Here is a 14,080-nt window from a genome sequence, read left to right as displayed (position 1 = left end):
ACCCCTAATAGGCTACTTGTGTCAACTTCCAAACTTTCCTACAGCTCGAGTTTGAATGGTTCTACAAAATAAGACAATATGAAAGAGGAAAACACGCCTTGTCGAAAACGGATTGCTGGAAAGTAGCTGACAGTGGAACCTCTGTGGAGTTGGCGTTCCACTGGCACTGAGCGGCCTGTGTTACTAATGTCAGTTATACATAATTAGGCTATAGGGGGCAACAACAACAAAAATCAAAAAAAAAAAACGTACCTATTGTTCCTTTAAATTAATCTGAGTGCTCATCGCTGGTTATTGGAGGATACCAACTAGAGAAGACAGTTCCCTCAATGAAAGCAATTTTCAGGTAGCATTGTCATTCAATATATATTTTTTAATTTCCTTTCAGTGGATCAGATAGCTAAATGTCGTTACTGGCAGCAGTAGAGGATTTATGATTATTGCCGTGCATACTGAGAGTGGTTGCTGTTTGCAGCGATGCGTATTTCTCTTCAGGCTTCTGCATGGGCAGCTCAACAGGACCTTCGGCTCTGTGTTGCAGCTGCTCGGCTGTTATAGAAGATTGGCTCAGTGCAAGAGAAGCTGGAAGAGAGCACAACCCTCAGTTTCCCTGTGTAGTGTGTACACTATCTACAAGCATGGTAAGTACACTGCCTTTGCTATGTCTGTATAAACCAACTGACTAGAGGGATATGCAGAGCCAAGTATGCTTGTTTTCTATCAGACACACAGCTGTTGCCCTACCACGAGTTTATAGGTCAAGATGAAGCAATTGATAATATTTTATAGCACAGAGCAATCTGTTCAAATCAGTAAGCTTGATTTCATAAAGAATTATGCAGTCTACGTTTTGCACGACCAAAATAAATCAACTCCCATAATAAGTAGTATTTGAAGAACGACATTCTAAACGAATTACAGTTTTGTTTCAAGAAAGACGATATGCAAATTGTGTTCAACGAGCAAATGTGGCTAGCTACTAAATGGATGAGGTTTATATCGTCTTAGTGTGCGTGTGCATCTGTGTCCCCCAAATTTGATACAGAAGATTATGTTGCTATGATACCTGTTGATGTCATTGCCCTTTATCAACAGTCCAGGCTTCATTGTGACATATGTTTGCTCTGGACCTCTCTGCTTCAAAGCATTGGAGGTCCTTTCGGGGTTGGAAACGTTGTATTTGCCCGCTGTTGATGTTGCAATAAAATGTCAAAATATCATGATTTTAAGTACTTTGTAGTGTGTGATTGGGTAGTAAAAGCTACGTGATAAATAACTGAAGTCAAATGGCTCTATCTTCCGTGATGTATCTTACCTTTTAGGATCAACAGAAATGAGTCATATGATTCTTAAACCATGTGCAAAAAGACTGTGGAATTCCATTGAAGTGATCAGGAGAGAGATCACTCCCTCCCCAGCCCCATGTCTTAAATCAAGAATGCAAAACATAATTACTTCCAGATGGGGTTCTCCTAAACCAATCACAGCTAGCGATGGTGAAACTGCCCCTCTGCTCCTCCAGGCCAGTAAGATCCAGGGCCTGAGTGAGGAGGAGAGAGAGCACCTCTTACCTCTGCTACGCAATGCCCAGTGGGTAGAGGTGGTGGAGAGGGATGCAATCTACAAGGAGTTCCTCTTCAAAGACTTCAACCAGGTCAGACTGGCTGACACGATTCATTCTGGTGCATGATGAAGTGCTAACGCTGAATGTGGTATTTTATAGTGGCCTATAGCACAGTGTGCTTTTAACTAAGGACGTCATGACACATGCGTTAAAGTTGTTTTTCTCTTTCAGGCATTTGGATTTATGTCCAGGGTGGCACTACAAGCTGAAAAGATGGACCATCATCCTGAGTGGTTCAATGTATATAATAAGGTACATACTTACATGGTTCTAAGTCTGATTCTAAGGTTAAGCAACAATACCTGTAAGACGAAGCATACAAGTTCTCATTTTCCTTTGCTCCCCTCCACCAGGTCCAGATCACACTCAGCACACATGACTGTGGGGGGCTTTCCCAGCGAGACATCACCTTGGCAACATTCATCGACCAAGCGTCTGTCCTTTGAGCCCAACCCATAGACTTACATTTCGGTTGGCCAGCATCAGTCACTTCAACTGAGACTCTGTCAGAGCCTAAAGACTAGTTCATGTTCATTCTAATGAAAACATTACACATTGAAAAGACCCCTTTGGGATCAAAATGAATATGTGAGAATGTTTTACAGGTCTTGTTTCAATGTAAAATATATTGTATAGCAGATATGTTTTAAAAGCCTTATTGCGGTTCAGTGAACGTTTGTGGACAGGCTTTAAGGGGATGGAAATCATGAAAGAATGATATAATAGCATACCAAACATTTTTGTTCTTCAACCTGAAGTTCAGTGAAATAAAAAAAGAAAAGGCTAGAATACAATTCTTAGTTCATTCCAGTCATTCATGTTCATTCCAGTGGCTTTCATAAACTGTGTTCACAACCTTTCCCAGTGCCTTTCTAGTCTGTTCGATGTCATGTCTGTGCCCAGTGTTTGTTTAAACTGACCAGTTACTGATGTAGTAAGAGCAAATAAAGAGTTCAGAAAAACTAGTTGTTTGTCAATTAATTTGTATCTGAAAGAAACTTCATAAACCTGTAGGCTGTAAACCATTTCTGTCATAGTGAATTCATTCCTACAGCAATGTAGCTGTTCAGAAGTACCACATCTGTGTGTACACAATTTAAATTGTTTTACAGAGGAAACACCTTTTGGAAGCATTTTCCGATTGTAACTAAACTATTGGAGCAACAATTGTTCTAAAATATACAATTCACAGGAAGACAATTCTGTAACAAATGTATTTGTATCAACCACATGACGACTATATTTTTACATTTTCCACAAAATTTATTTATATATTTCAAGGAACAACATTTACATGTATAAAAGAGCACTGGACCTTACTGGGCTTGATGTTATGAAGCCAAATCCCTGAGGCTGATCTAAACACTGCCATTACCCAATAGCCCTCATCAATCTGGCCTCTGAAGGCATACAGGTGAATGCTACTTATGAATGTGAACATTGTGCCATAGATATCAAACAGCTGTTTCATGACAATCTAGATATTCTGGTGTGGTAAGCAGCAATTAAAGTGCTGACACAGAACAGTTCGAGTTAATAACATGTTTGCATTAGGTGTGCTATAGAGTATTTAAAATTCCCCTCTTGGTCATTGTGGAACATGTTAGTGGACAATTCCCCATAAATGGCTCCACCAAACTCTCACTAAAGACACTTATTTCCTACATATGCATGAATTACATCATTTTTAGCTCCATGACTTGGGGATTAACCTGCCCTACCTGTTTTTTATCATTGCTTTTTAATCACACACTGATTAAAGCTGGAATCTATCAATGTTTTTAAAGTGACAAATGGGTCAGTGAGAGTAGGGACCATTTACAAGAGACTGAGTCCTGCATTAGAGCTCAGCTAATGCATGTGCCTCCCCACAGCATGAACATTGATGACAGATTAAAATGATGAAAAACAGTGGTCACACACAGTAAAGTCTTGGGAACTATAGTTTTGATTAAGGTCATCAAATCATCATTCAGTATTATGATAAATGTTGGACTAATTCCTTTCTTGCTCTCCCTTCCATGCCAGAAAGTAATGGTTGTACAAACATGTGCTACACAAAGGGAAAACAAAAACGCTAAAGCATTAGTTTGTCTTTGAGCACAAATGGAAAAGCATTTGGGAGAGCTGTAGAGGTTATTTTGGTGTTAAATTAGGGAATTAAGTGCTGCAAAACCGTTTCCTCCCAGTATCATTGCATTTCAGAACAATTGCCGCGCATTAACATTTTGGTTGAAAAAGTTAAATACTGCTAAACAGACTGGGATTGAGAATCCTTACATATAAATGCAAGTTAAGTTGTTAATTAAGCAACACATTTGCATTGAACAGAAACTGAGGTAGATACAATTAGTAGAGAACTTAATGAATAACCTACAGTGCAAACAAAAAAATGTGTATTTGTATTGCAACTATACACAGAATATAATTTGTATTACATTCTGTATTTCTGCTCCTAAACCACTGGTAAACAAACATAGCAAAGATTTATGAATCCTCAAGTAAGAGGAGTTCTAAATACATAATGTCTAGTTTACTATTTAGTATGGCCTTTGCAGGGATCACTCTACAGTAAAAACCAAATAGTCCCATAGGATCAACTACAGTTAAGTTATTAAATCAATAAGTACCTGGGGAAGTACTTGTTTAAAAAAAAGAAAAAAAAAAGGATTGTGGTCCTTGCATGTTTCCATATTGAACAATACAAGCGCTTGATTCGTTTTTGATTGTAAATTCAACTGTAATCTTATAGTAAGATCATTCTAACCACTGTACTTTAACCATTTATACTGTAGGTAATTAAACATCTGGTTTTGAAGACTGGGGCAGTAGAGGTTTCCCTTATGGGTTCAGATATCTAAAGCGTATTATAGTAAATCTATTGGCATGCTGAAATTTTCGTGGTATTCAAAATGGAAAATAGATGACCCATTATCAATATTTTAGACATTCAGTCGACATTCATATGAGTTAGTAATACGTAATATAGTAATTAATGTACTTGTATAATGGTATATAAAAATGTTTTAAGCTGTTACCTAAATACTGACAAGACTAAAATTAAATCAAGTTTGTAAATAAAACAGTTGAGTACTGTATAGTTAAAGAAACACACACATGATGCTATGACATGAAAAATAATCACAGGGACATCATCTAAGTGGTTTAAGCCATACCTTCTCTGTGCCTTAAAAGGGATTTCAACAATTTCACTCCCCTATCTTTAAAACATGGCTTGTGCCTTCTTCTTTGAAAATGGGCAAGTGTGTTACAGGTGGGCCGTATAAGGCAACCGTTAAGTGATGTTGGCAAGCAAACCAAAGTGAGAGGGAGCTCATAACCCAGTGTTGATGGGGGGTTCAGGCCATAGCAGATCCAATCAAGGCTTAGTGCGCCTTTCCATTTCCATTCATGTGGCTAGTCTTGGCCACCTCTGTGCTGTAGAGGCAGTCTAGGAAGCCTCTGGAAATTTCAGTCACCATGGACCTGTCAGGGATGGACTGGGCCATGCCGTAGATAGCTCCCTACAAAGATAAAGCAACAGAAAGATGGGTTACATGGAGATACTAATTTAAAGAGATTTAATTTAGAGATCCTTTAAATTCCTTTAAAACCCTCTGTTACTAGAAAACTTACCATTCCAGTGGTCTTCTCATTTGGGTTCTGCATTATAACATCCACCTGCTCAGCCACGTCATTGATGAATTGGTCAGCCACACCTAGCTGTGTGTGCAGTACTGTCACACAAATGTGGATGCTGTGGTTCCACACAAAAAAATGTTACAATTCCGGTCTTGACACAGAGAATCAGTTGGAACTCAATATACTGGAATTATTATTACAAGTATTCTTTATGATACAATTATCTAATTATGTTTTATTCCAAACCTTGATGGGAACTGTAGTGTGTTCAGATTCCAACCCTTAGATGTCAGTGCGTTAGATAGACGGAAGATGTCAAAGACATCAGAACCCAATGCCACCACAGACACTTCCGGATCGCCGAACACAAACAGTCCCTGTATCTTACTGACTCTGTCAAGGAATTGAGATTGAAACAACTTTTAGGTTTGAGATGATTGAAAGCATCAAAATAAATTACATTAACTGACATTAACGACTGAGTATCTTACCGCATCTTGATAGTGCGTGTTGTCTCAATGATCTTCCTGGTAGTTTCTACGTAGCCACTCTCTCCTATGTGCATCATGGTGGCCCAGCATGCCGCAATGATGCCACCAGGCCGGGACCCTGCCACCGATGGGGAGGCATAAATACCCCCCTGCCAGTCCGGGGCTACGAAGTACTGGTAGTGTCGAAATTTCTTGTCACTGTAGAGGATCACTGAGGATCCTTTAGGGGCATAGCCATACTGGGGAGTAGGAGGGTCAGACACAAGAGCCAGTCAATACAATCTACAATGTTACCCATTAAAATGTTACTTATTAAAAAAAAAAAACTTAAAGAAAAGGTAATTGATTACATAGATCAAATTTCACAGTATAGAGCCATGAAAGCTGTAAAGTGCAGTCCTGATGGTCTTCATACCTTGTGTGTGTCTGCTGAAATGCTGGTCACTCCCTTAACCCTGAAGTCAAATGGAGCCAGCTTGAAGCCAGCCTTTGCCATGAACACGATGAGGAATCCTCCTAAGCATGCGTCCACATGCAGGGGGAGGTTGTATTGCTGAGCCAGCTAAGGGACAGGTGAGGCAGAGTAAAAAAAAGATGTCTTCCCCTTCTACATGTATATGTGTAGTTGAAAGATTGATGACTCTTTACCTTTCCTACTTCCTCAATAGGATCCATGACTCCATGGGGGAACTGTGGGGCCGAGCACACAAGCATGGCAGTGTTCCTACCGATGGCTCTCTTCATGGCCTACACAAACCCAAACCAGAAGAGGATTACCATAACTGAAGTACTTGTTCAAGTTCAAGTCTTTAATTTGTCAGGTACACGGAACAACACAAGGTCAGACTGGGCACTGAAATTCTTAAGACAAGACAACGCAAGCACCTGGCATAACATAACATATAAGTACACAGAACATAATTTACATCTATGCTGAGCTTAAATAAGTGAAACTTCCAAAATATACAGATAGCAATAAATAATTGACTATACTAACCCTAATACTAAAACTTCCTAAATTACAGATAACAATAAATAATACACTATACTAACCCTAAATGCACATAAAACCTATTTCAACCCTATAACCTATTCTAACCTAAGTGGTAGACTTGTAGGGCTACTTAAAATTGGCTGGTAAAATAAGGGCCTTATTTCAAGGGAGGTCAATAAATATTTGCACCTTAACATCCACTTTCATCGTCTTCTTATCCAGGGGTATGTGAACCAACTTCATTCCGAAGTAGTTTGCTGCTTTGTCAAAGGCTGCATGCACACTAACTGGAGCAATGCTTTAAAGTGGGGGTGTGGGAAAAATAGTAGCGCAAATACTTTAAATGTTGGTTTGGTGAATATTACAGCCTAGCCAGATTAAAAATTGTTTTTGTATATTTAACAGATTGTTATATTTTTCCAAGGACAGCTGAAACTGGAAACATTGTTGCACAAGATGGCATGCCAGGATTACTTTGTTTAAAACAATACAAATGGACGGTGGTCAACATTTAGATTGAACTTACATCTCAGGGTGTTTCACGCCACGCTCATATGCCATGTCTCTGTAGGCCTTGCAGGCCATCAGTATACTCTCGGTTCCTCCTGAGGTTACCTTGTCATTCAAGAAACATGTATTATTTTCCAGGCCTCTGAATTGTTGATCTAATGAGACACTCAATGAGGAAGTGCTGCATGAACACTTACTGCGCCGCAGGAATTGGGCCCACCATGGAAGAGAGAACATGTCATTCTCACAACTTCTGCTTCCATCTTCCTGACACCGGGGAAGATGTCTGGATGAAGTGGGTTGCTCCATGCAAAATCACCATATACCTATGGACAAGATCAAATTAAGATAAAAGATACAATTATTTGATTAACCAAAAATGTGGTTTTTATTGGATACACACTGGTCAGTTCTGTTCAGTTAATTTTGTTATATAGACTGTTAAATATCATCCCAACTGTAGCGACCTGTATTGATTGAAACATTTATTTATGTGTCCCATTTCTATTTCTAAACAAAGCATTAAAAACAATATACCTTCACTAGAAGTTTGGTGAGGTTCTCATCTCCCCAGTAGACTGCACCTGATACCTTCCCCTTCTCCCAGTCCACCTCATCTGTCGGGAGCAGACACCGATGATTCAAATTATTACACGTCACACTGCACATGAATACACCCCCAACAACAGTACAGTAGGCTGCATTTTGACAGGGTTCATACAGAGAAAAACTTAAAACGGTTCTCCTGGACTTACTCAGTGACTGGTACTCTTTGATCCTGTCTAGGACCTCTTCATGCTTCAGGCCTTTGGCGGGCAGTTGTTTGGTGTAGCTCATGCCCTCCTTCAGGGTACAAAGGCTCACAGACATGTCATCCAGGGCCTTGTTAAGCTGGGTCTGAATCTGTCACAAAGAAATGGGCACTGGAGTCACATGAAATACATCAAATATAACACACACATTCTCCCAAGAAAAGCAGTTGGATATGGAAAGGAAGAATGCTTATGGCAGTTAAGGACGAATATTATCTTGACAAATGTTTCACGTAGTCAGCAACTTGAAAATCATTTAAATCAATGTGCAAAACAAGAACCTTACATTTGGTCAAAGTAGGTTGTGACTAATAGAATAGACAGATATTTGGTCTACGGGAATAAGCTGAGTGAAACTATTCAGTCAAAATGTGACTATGCTGAGTGAGACAGTGGTATAATGGCCAAGAGTAACCCTACATTATCCCAAGTCCATGATGTAAAGTCTGTCAAAGGTCTCCCCCCCCCTTCTGTTCCCCCTCTCCACGCCAACACAAGGATGACTCACAACTTCTTCAAAAGAAGGTGCCAGAGCATATATGCAGCAAACAAGAAAAAAAAGTACTTACTGATGTGCCAACAAATGGTATTTTTCTGATGATTTGAAAGCACTGCTTCTTGATTCGGGATGTGAGGCCTAATGACCACAATGGGGGGAAAAAAGCGGTTTTGAAATGCTGCTAGACATAAAGCCACAAGACATGAGACATCGGCGTGTGGTGGTTAAGACAAATGAAAAGGGGGAAGACAAGATTTTACAAAATTGAAACTGTGTCTATCCTATCAAATCATATCATGAAGAAGCTGTCGTCGTCCTAGCACAAAGTACAAAACGTTACAATACGTATTATTCAACTGTCATATTAAGAGTCCCAATTTGTGTGTCTCATCTCAGACTTTGAAGATTTAAAAGTGCTTACTTTCTTGCTGAAAGAGAAAGCCTTTGAGCCAGACTGCCCCCAGTGTGGAAATAAGTGTAGCTCCAATGATCTGCCATGGCTCCAACTCCTCACAGCGAGTGTTGACCAGCTGCTTGCCTTCCTCCAGGTACAAAAGTAGCATCTCCTTATACACCTCCAAGGCACTCTGGAAACCAAAAATAATGATGTTGCTAATGCTAAATTGTAAAAAAGCTGATATTCATTCATTCATTCATGTGAGGAATGAAACTTACAAAGGACAAGACTTGATGTTCCAAACACATTTTAAATAGCATTTAAAAAATACAAAGCTTTACTTTTTTAGAACCACAAGGTTGGTTTATTTTATAACCAATGCAATTACAGTGTAATGACGCTATATAAACAATATAACTTACTATGGAAACTTCTGTCATCCTGATATACTCCAATTTCACTCTCTGTACTATGGTTGAAGATTAAATAAACAAGACTGAGTAGATGAACCTGTCAGTTTGTCGCTATACTGATAGGTTGCGGTTCCTTGTCTGTGAGTAGGAGAGAAAATAGTCTGCTGACTCGATCCTATCCTCAGACTCCTCCCTCTTTCATCAGAATTAGAATATCTAAAGAAGGTGGGTCAACTTCTGGGACACGTTTCCTCTGAAACAATTCAACGCTATAATTATACTGTATTGTAAGATTTTATAGCTTGTCAGCACCTTTAGTATCAAACGGTAGTGGATAAAAGTAAGTATATAGCTAATAGTATATTTGTAGTAAAATGCAAACCTGTGTATTGTGCCTGAGTTAATGATTCATGTAATATGTACTTTAGTAAATGCAATAAACATTTATACATACATCTTTAATGGTACTTTTATCTCTGTGGACGTGATGGACCACTTGATAACAAAAAAAGATTGTATTACTAAACTGTAGTAGTTATCAGATTAAGACAAGTTTAAGGTCCACAGAACTACCTTAAAAAACTCTTGATACTTACACAAACGAACCTGATGCAATACTTAACACATAAAAGGAATGATTATCTAAGCAGAGGCTTTACATTAAATCTCACTGATGGATAAATATACACTGCCTGGACCCCCAAAAAGTCACTACCTGGATTGAACTAAGCAAATAGGTAAGAGCCTCCCATTGGATAATTACTGCATGGGTGATTATGTTTAAGCTGGCAAGTTATTTAACCCTAACTGATGCAGTGAGTAGCTTCTCATTTCTTAAACAACCATGTCGAAGGACACATCCTGTGGTCGTGAAAAATATGTTAATCTCTTTCAGAATTATTGTCCAAGCAAAGAAAACATCTAAGGAGTTTGCTGAAACTACTAAAATTGGAAAAGCACTGTCCAACGGATTGGACTCAGGAGCAATGGAAGAAGGTCAGGTCTGATGAGTCCAGAATTACCCTGTTCCAGAGTGATGGGTGCATCAGGGTAAGAAGAGAGGCAGCTGAAGCGATGCACCCATCATGCCTTGTGCCTACCATACAAGCCTGTGGGGGCAGAACTATGATCTGGGGTTGCTGCAGTTGGTCAGGTCTAGGTTCCGCAATGTTATGCACCCAAAGAATGAGGTCAGCTTACTACCTGAATATACTGAATGACCAGGTTATTCCATCAATGGATTTTTTCTTCCCTGATGGCACGGCCATATTCCAAGATGACAATGCCAGGATTCATCGGGCGCAAATTGTGAAAGAGTGGTTCAGGGAGCATGAGACATAATTTTCACACATGGATTGGCCACCACAGAGTCCAGACCTTAGCCCCATTGAGAATCTTTGGGATGTGCTGAAGAAGACTTTGCGCAGTGGTCCAACTCTCCCATCATCAATACAAGATCTTGGTGAAAAATTAATGCAGCTCTGGACAGAATTAAATATTAGTATGTGACTTTTTTGGGGCCAGGCAGTGTATAATTACATGAACCCTTTAAAAGCCAATATCTACAAGCCTGTGATCCAGATAGTTTCCTTGAAACAATCCATGACGTGGTATCTTGCCTGACTGGCTACTTTCTCCACTTTCACTGATATCACATAACAATGGTATTTTATGACAATCAGACATTCCCCTAATTATATAAAACTACTGTACAGTGGAGAAGCAATTGTTAACATATTTAATATGTAGGATTGAAAAACCTTGTCCATTTAAATCTTCATAATATTTATCATAATTTGGAAAGATTAAACTGTTATCTTTCAAAAGGGCAAAAGGCAAGTATGGGAAACTGTTGCAACACATACAGAACATTTGTCACGTAAGCTAAGTTATACAACATTTTAGAGAACTTTCAAACAGTTGATCTGAATAGCGTTCTCTGGATATTACAACACCTTGGATGCCATCTTTGCATTGTAACAAAAAGCAATTCCAGGGCAAAGTTTCTCTCTATTGTTGTTTGGATGCCTAGGCCCTTACAATTCCCTCAAGGAGCCGCCTATTCTGTAAGGGGACCTTTGTTGTCTCTAAGGGGAGGTCATATTTCTTATGGAAATGTACTGTGTGTGAAAAAGCTGCTGCAGGAAAGCATCAGGGCCACATAGCCTGACAACATAGCAGGTTGCATGACATGTTTTTCATTGCTCTGCTTAGTTAACCCCACCAAACCAGTTTGAGAGCATGTTATTCTGACAAGGAGTCCTGATATCTACTGTTAGGGAATGGACTCATGAATGACAAGGCCTTGGTTTAGTTGAATTTATTGTAGAATTTAGGATTATAAACACAAAGTTGCCCAATATAGCTATAAATACATCTCAGCTTCTACATCTATTCTACTAGTTTATGGACTCTGATGCTGATGAAAACATATTTCCAATGGCCAAAGTACACTGCTTTGTTAGTGCTTTGTTAGTACTTCCTGAATGTATGAGTTGGACAGGAAGTCTAACCATATACATTGTTGGCAGGACAGATGGCATACTATATAAGTCTCCGTGTATAAACCTCTATACAACCATCTCTACTTGAATTCTTCAGAAAACATTCTTGTTTATTTGTTTTCTTTTTCTGAAAGAAAATCTTAATTGTTGCGTTTCCATGTGAGCCAGATCGGTCTGTGGCAGCATTTTGGTGTCGGATACTAGCTATTTATGACTGTGATTTCGGAAATAATTTAAACCCTGGTATAGTTAAAGAATCAAACGTAGTCTGTTCACTAAGCAATTGTTGCACTTATTTAAAAAAACAGGTAGCGGTTGGTCTAAACTGGGCATCTCTTAGATTTGACTATCAAACTTCCTTCAATCTGACAGGTTGTATTCGCGTCTTAAATGTGACTTTCAGGAGTGTATCCCTTCGATTAGTGTTTGATACACTTCCAGTTTGGAATACATGTGGGATTAAAAATAAAGATCGATCAACAGAGCAGCCTACAGTTGCCTAGAGACCATAAAACATCAAAGCCGTCACTTTCTTTTCAATAGCAAAGAAAATACCGTCAGCTTCAGTTTGACAAAATTAACTTACCCAATAGTCCATGGTAGGTGTCAAGCCGTCAAACTGCTATCTTCAAATTATCTTCTTAACTGGATACCCTTAAAATTATATGTAGGCCTATTGCATGCTAACCTTCCAAGGATACAATCAACATATCAAGACAATCGGCACCTACATTCAGGAAGTGTCTTACAACTGAGAGTGGTGTCTGTTATGAAATCGTTGCGTAGTATTATGCACTGACTACACCACTGTAGATTTTTAACTGAGATGCAATCGCTGGATGGACAAAATTGTACTGGAACTGCCGTTTGAACACTGTAAAGATCAGGCACAATGGCAGCATGGTTGCATATTTAGACAGCAGCAAACGTAGTACTTACCAAAGCACTTTCGTCGCATAGGCACTGACGCTAAATGTTTTCATCCGTCGGATCAACACAACAGTGCCCCCGAGCGCTTGCAAAGGGGCTATACCGATGACGCGCACCGTTGCCTGACACAGGCCTGTCTGACATAAACAGGCGTGACTATTTAAAGACTTAAATTACTAAGGAGACCTTAAGAAGAGCTATTAACAAAAAACAGACAAGGAATTTTGTGTCCTAGGTTGTCTAGGTTATTATACAAGCACATTTCACATAGTATGAGAGGTATTGTTTATAATGGATAAGCAATACAACCATTGTCATTCTAGACGAATATAAGATTATTTCTGTGAAGTTAAAATAAAAAAAATTCTGAGGATGCCTTCATTCAGAATTTTGCTAGTCCACCAATTATCATTGGGTTGCATCAGGCAACTTACATTAGCATCAATCCTTCTTAACGAATTAATTTTATTTTGTATCTACACTGACCAAGGTGTGAGTTCATTTATGTTTCTTCCTTTTACCTTGGTAATCATTTTCAAATGAGCAAACATTATTAACATAATATTATTTAAATGCTTCTTACATAGTTGCTCTATCATGTCAAATCTATATGTCCAAGCTATGCTAGATTGACTTGACTTCATTTTAAGGTTTAAGAGTGTTGTAGCCTAGTTCATTTTATAATTGACATAGACAGCAAACTATTCATGCATTTTATGATTTATTTTGATGAGGTACACTTTGTTGCAAGTGTCCGGAATAAGCCGCTGCGAACAGAAACCATCTATTCAGTCTTTAATTTCTATCTATAGATGGAAAGCAAACACAGCACCGTTAGAACTAAAGACAGTAAAGAAATAAATTATTTTTAATTGTTGAGTTGAGTATTGAGGGGTAAATACTTGCAATCATAAACATATTTAATCTAATTAAAAGCAACAAGACCTAAAATCAATAAAAGTAGACAAAATAAAGGTATTCATTTGTGGGATCCAAAGAATACAAAGAAGTTCAAGCACCGGTCTGTTTGCTATTCCGCGATAATTGGTGTATATTGTCATCAAAAGCTTACTTTTTAGAACACAATACATAGACTGTGAAAAAGAAACTCTAAAGCACATTAAAATTGAATTACTTCTTGCATGAAGTGTGCTCAGGGTCATTCTGGTCACGATGCGCATACCTCTCCAAAGCGCACGCGTCTCCAAAGGCGCACTTTTTTATTTTCTAAAGAAAGAGACATTGTTGGGAGTTTTCACAAGAG

General features: G+C 38.8%; 2 protein-coding genes and 1 long non-coding RNA gene across 5 annotated transcripts; 1 reads left to right on the top strand and 2 right to left on the bottom strand.

The window, feature by feature from the left end:
* The first annotated feature begins 314 nt into the window (after positions 1-314).
* On the top strand, positions 315-2,586 carry pcbd1 (pterin-4 alpha-carbinolamine dehydratase/dimerization cofactor of hepatocyte nuclear factor 1 alpha). 2 transcript variants are annotated; one of them, XM_084709790.1, is made up of 5 exons: positions 315-346; positions 542-641; positions 1,523-1,654; positions 1,796-1,876; positions 1,978-2,586. In XM_084709790.1, the coding sequence occupies exons 1-5, from the start codon at positions 330-332 to the stop codon at positions 2,068-2,070; spliced, it is 423 nt and encodes a 140-aa protein (XP_084565916.1). In that variant the 5' UTR covers positions 315-329; the 3' UTR covers positions 2,071-2,586. The 2 variants fall into 2 exon arrangements, with proteins under 2 accessions (XP_084565916.1, XP_084565915.1); XM_084709789.1 differs by having other exon boundaries at positions 476-641.
* On the bottom strand, positions 363-1,549 carry LOC146268398 (uncharacterized). Its single transcript, XR_014768874.1, has 3 exons — positions 1,316-1,549; positions 1,067-1,187; positions 363-582 (listed from the first exon to the last, which is right to left on the bottom strand). It is a non-coding gene; the product is annotated as an uncharacterized LOC146268398 (long non-coding RNA).
* Positions 2,587-2,866: 280 nt separating the features above from the next.
* Positions 2,867-13,111, bottom strand: sgpl1 (sphingosine-1-phosphate lyase 1). 2 transcript variants are annotated; one of them, XM_084709788.1, is made up of 14 exons: positions 12,473-13,111; positions 8,994-9,159; positions 8,643-8,710; positions 8,017-8,164; positions 7,799-7,878; positions 7,459-7,587; positions 7,278-7,366; positions 6,941-7,049; positions 6,406-6,504; positions 6,173-6,319; positions 5,758-5,996; positions 5,513-5,659; positions 5,261-5,381; positions 2,867-5,148 (listed from the first exon to the last, which is right to left on the bottom strand). In XM_084709788.1, exons 1-14 carry the CDS (start codon positions 12,482-12,484, stop codon positions 5,011-5,013), a joined length of 1,692 nt encoding a protein of 563 aa, XP_084565914.1. In that variant the 5' UTR covers positions 12,485-13,111; the 3' UTR covers positions 2,867-5,010. The 2 variants fall into 2 exon arrangements, with proteins under 2 accessions (XP_084565914.1, XP_084565913.1); XM_084709787.1 differs by lacking the exon at positions 12,473-13,111 and adding an exon at positions 9,392-9,638.
* Positions 13,112-14,080: the final 969 nt, after the last annotated feature.

The sequence above is a fragment of the Hypomesus nipponensis genome, chromosome 11 (assembly GCF_054491055.1).
Source record: "Hypomesus nipponensis isolate SF chromosome 11, ASM5449105v1, whole genome shotgun sequence".
Classification (NCBI taxonomy): domain Eukaryota; kingdom Metazoa; phylum Chordata; class Actinopteri; order Osmeriformes; family Osmeridae; genus Hypomesus; species Hypomesus nipponensis.
This window is presented reverse-complemented; position numbering and strand designations above follow the sequence as displayed.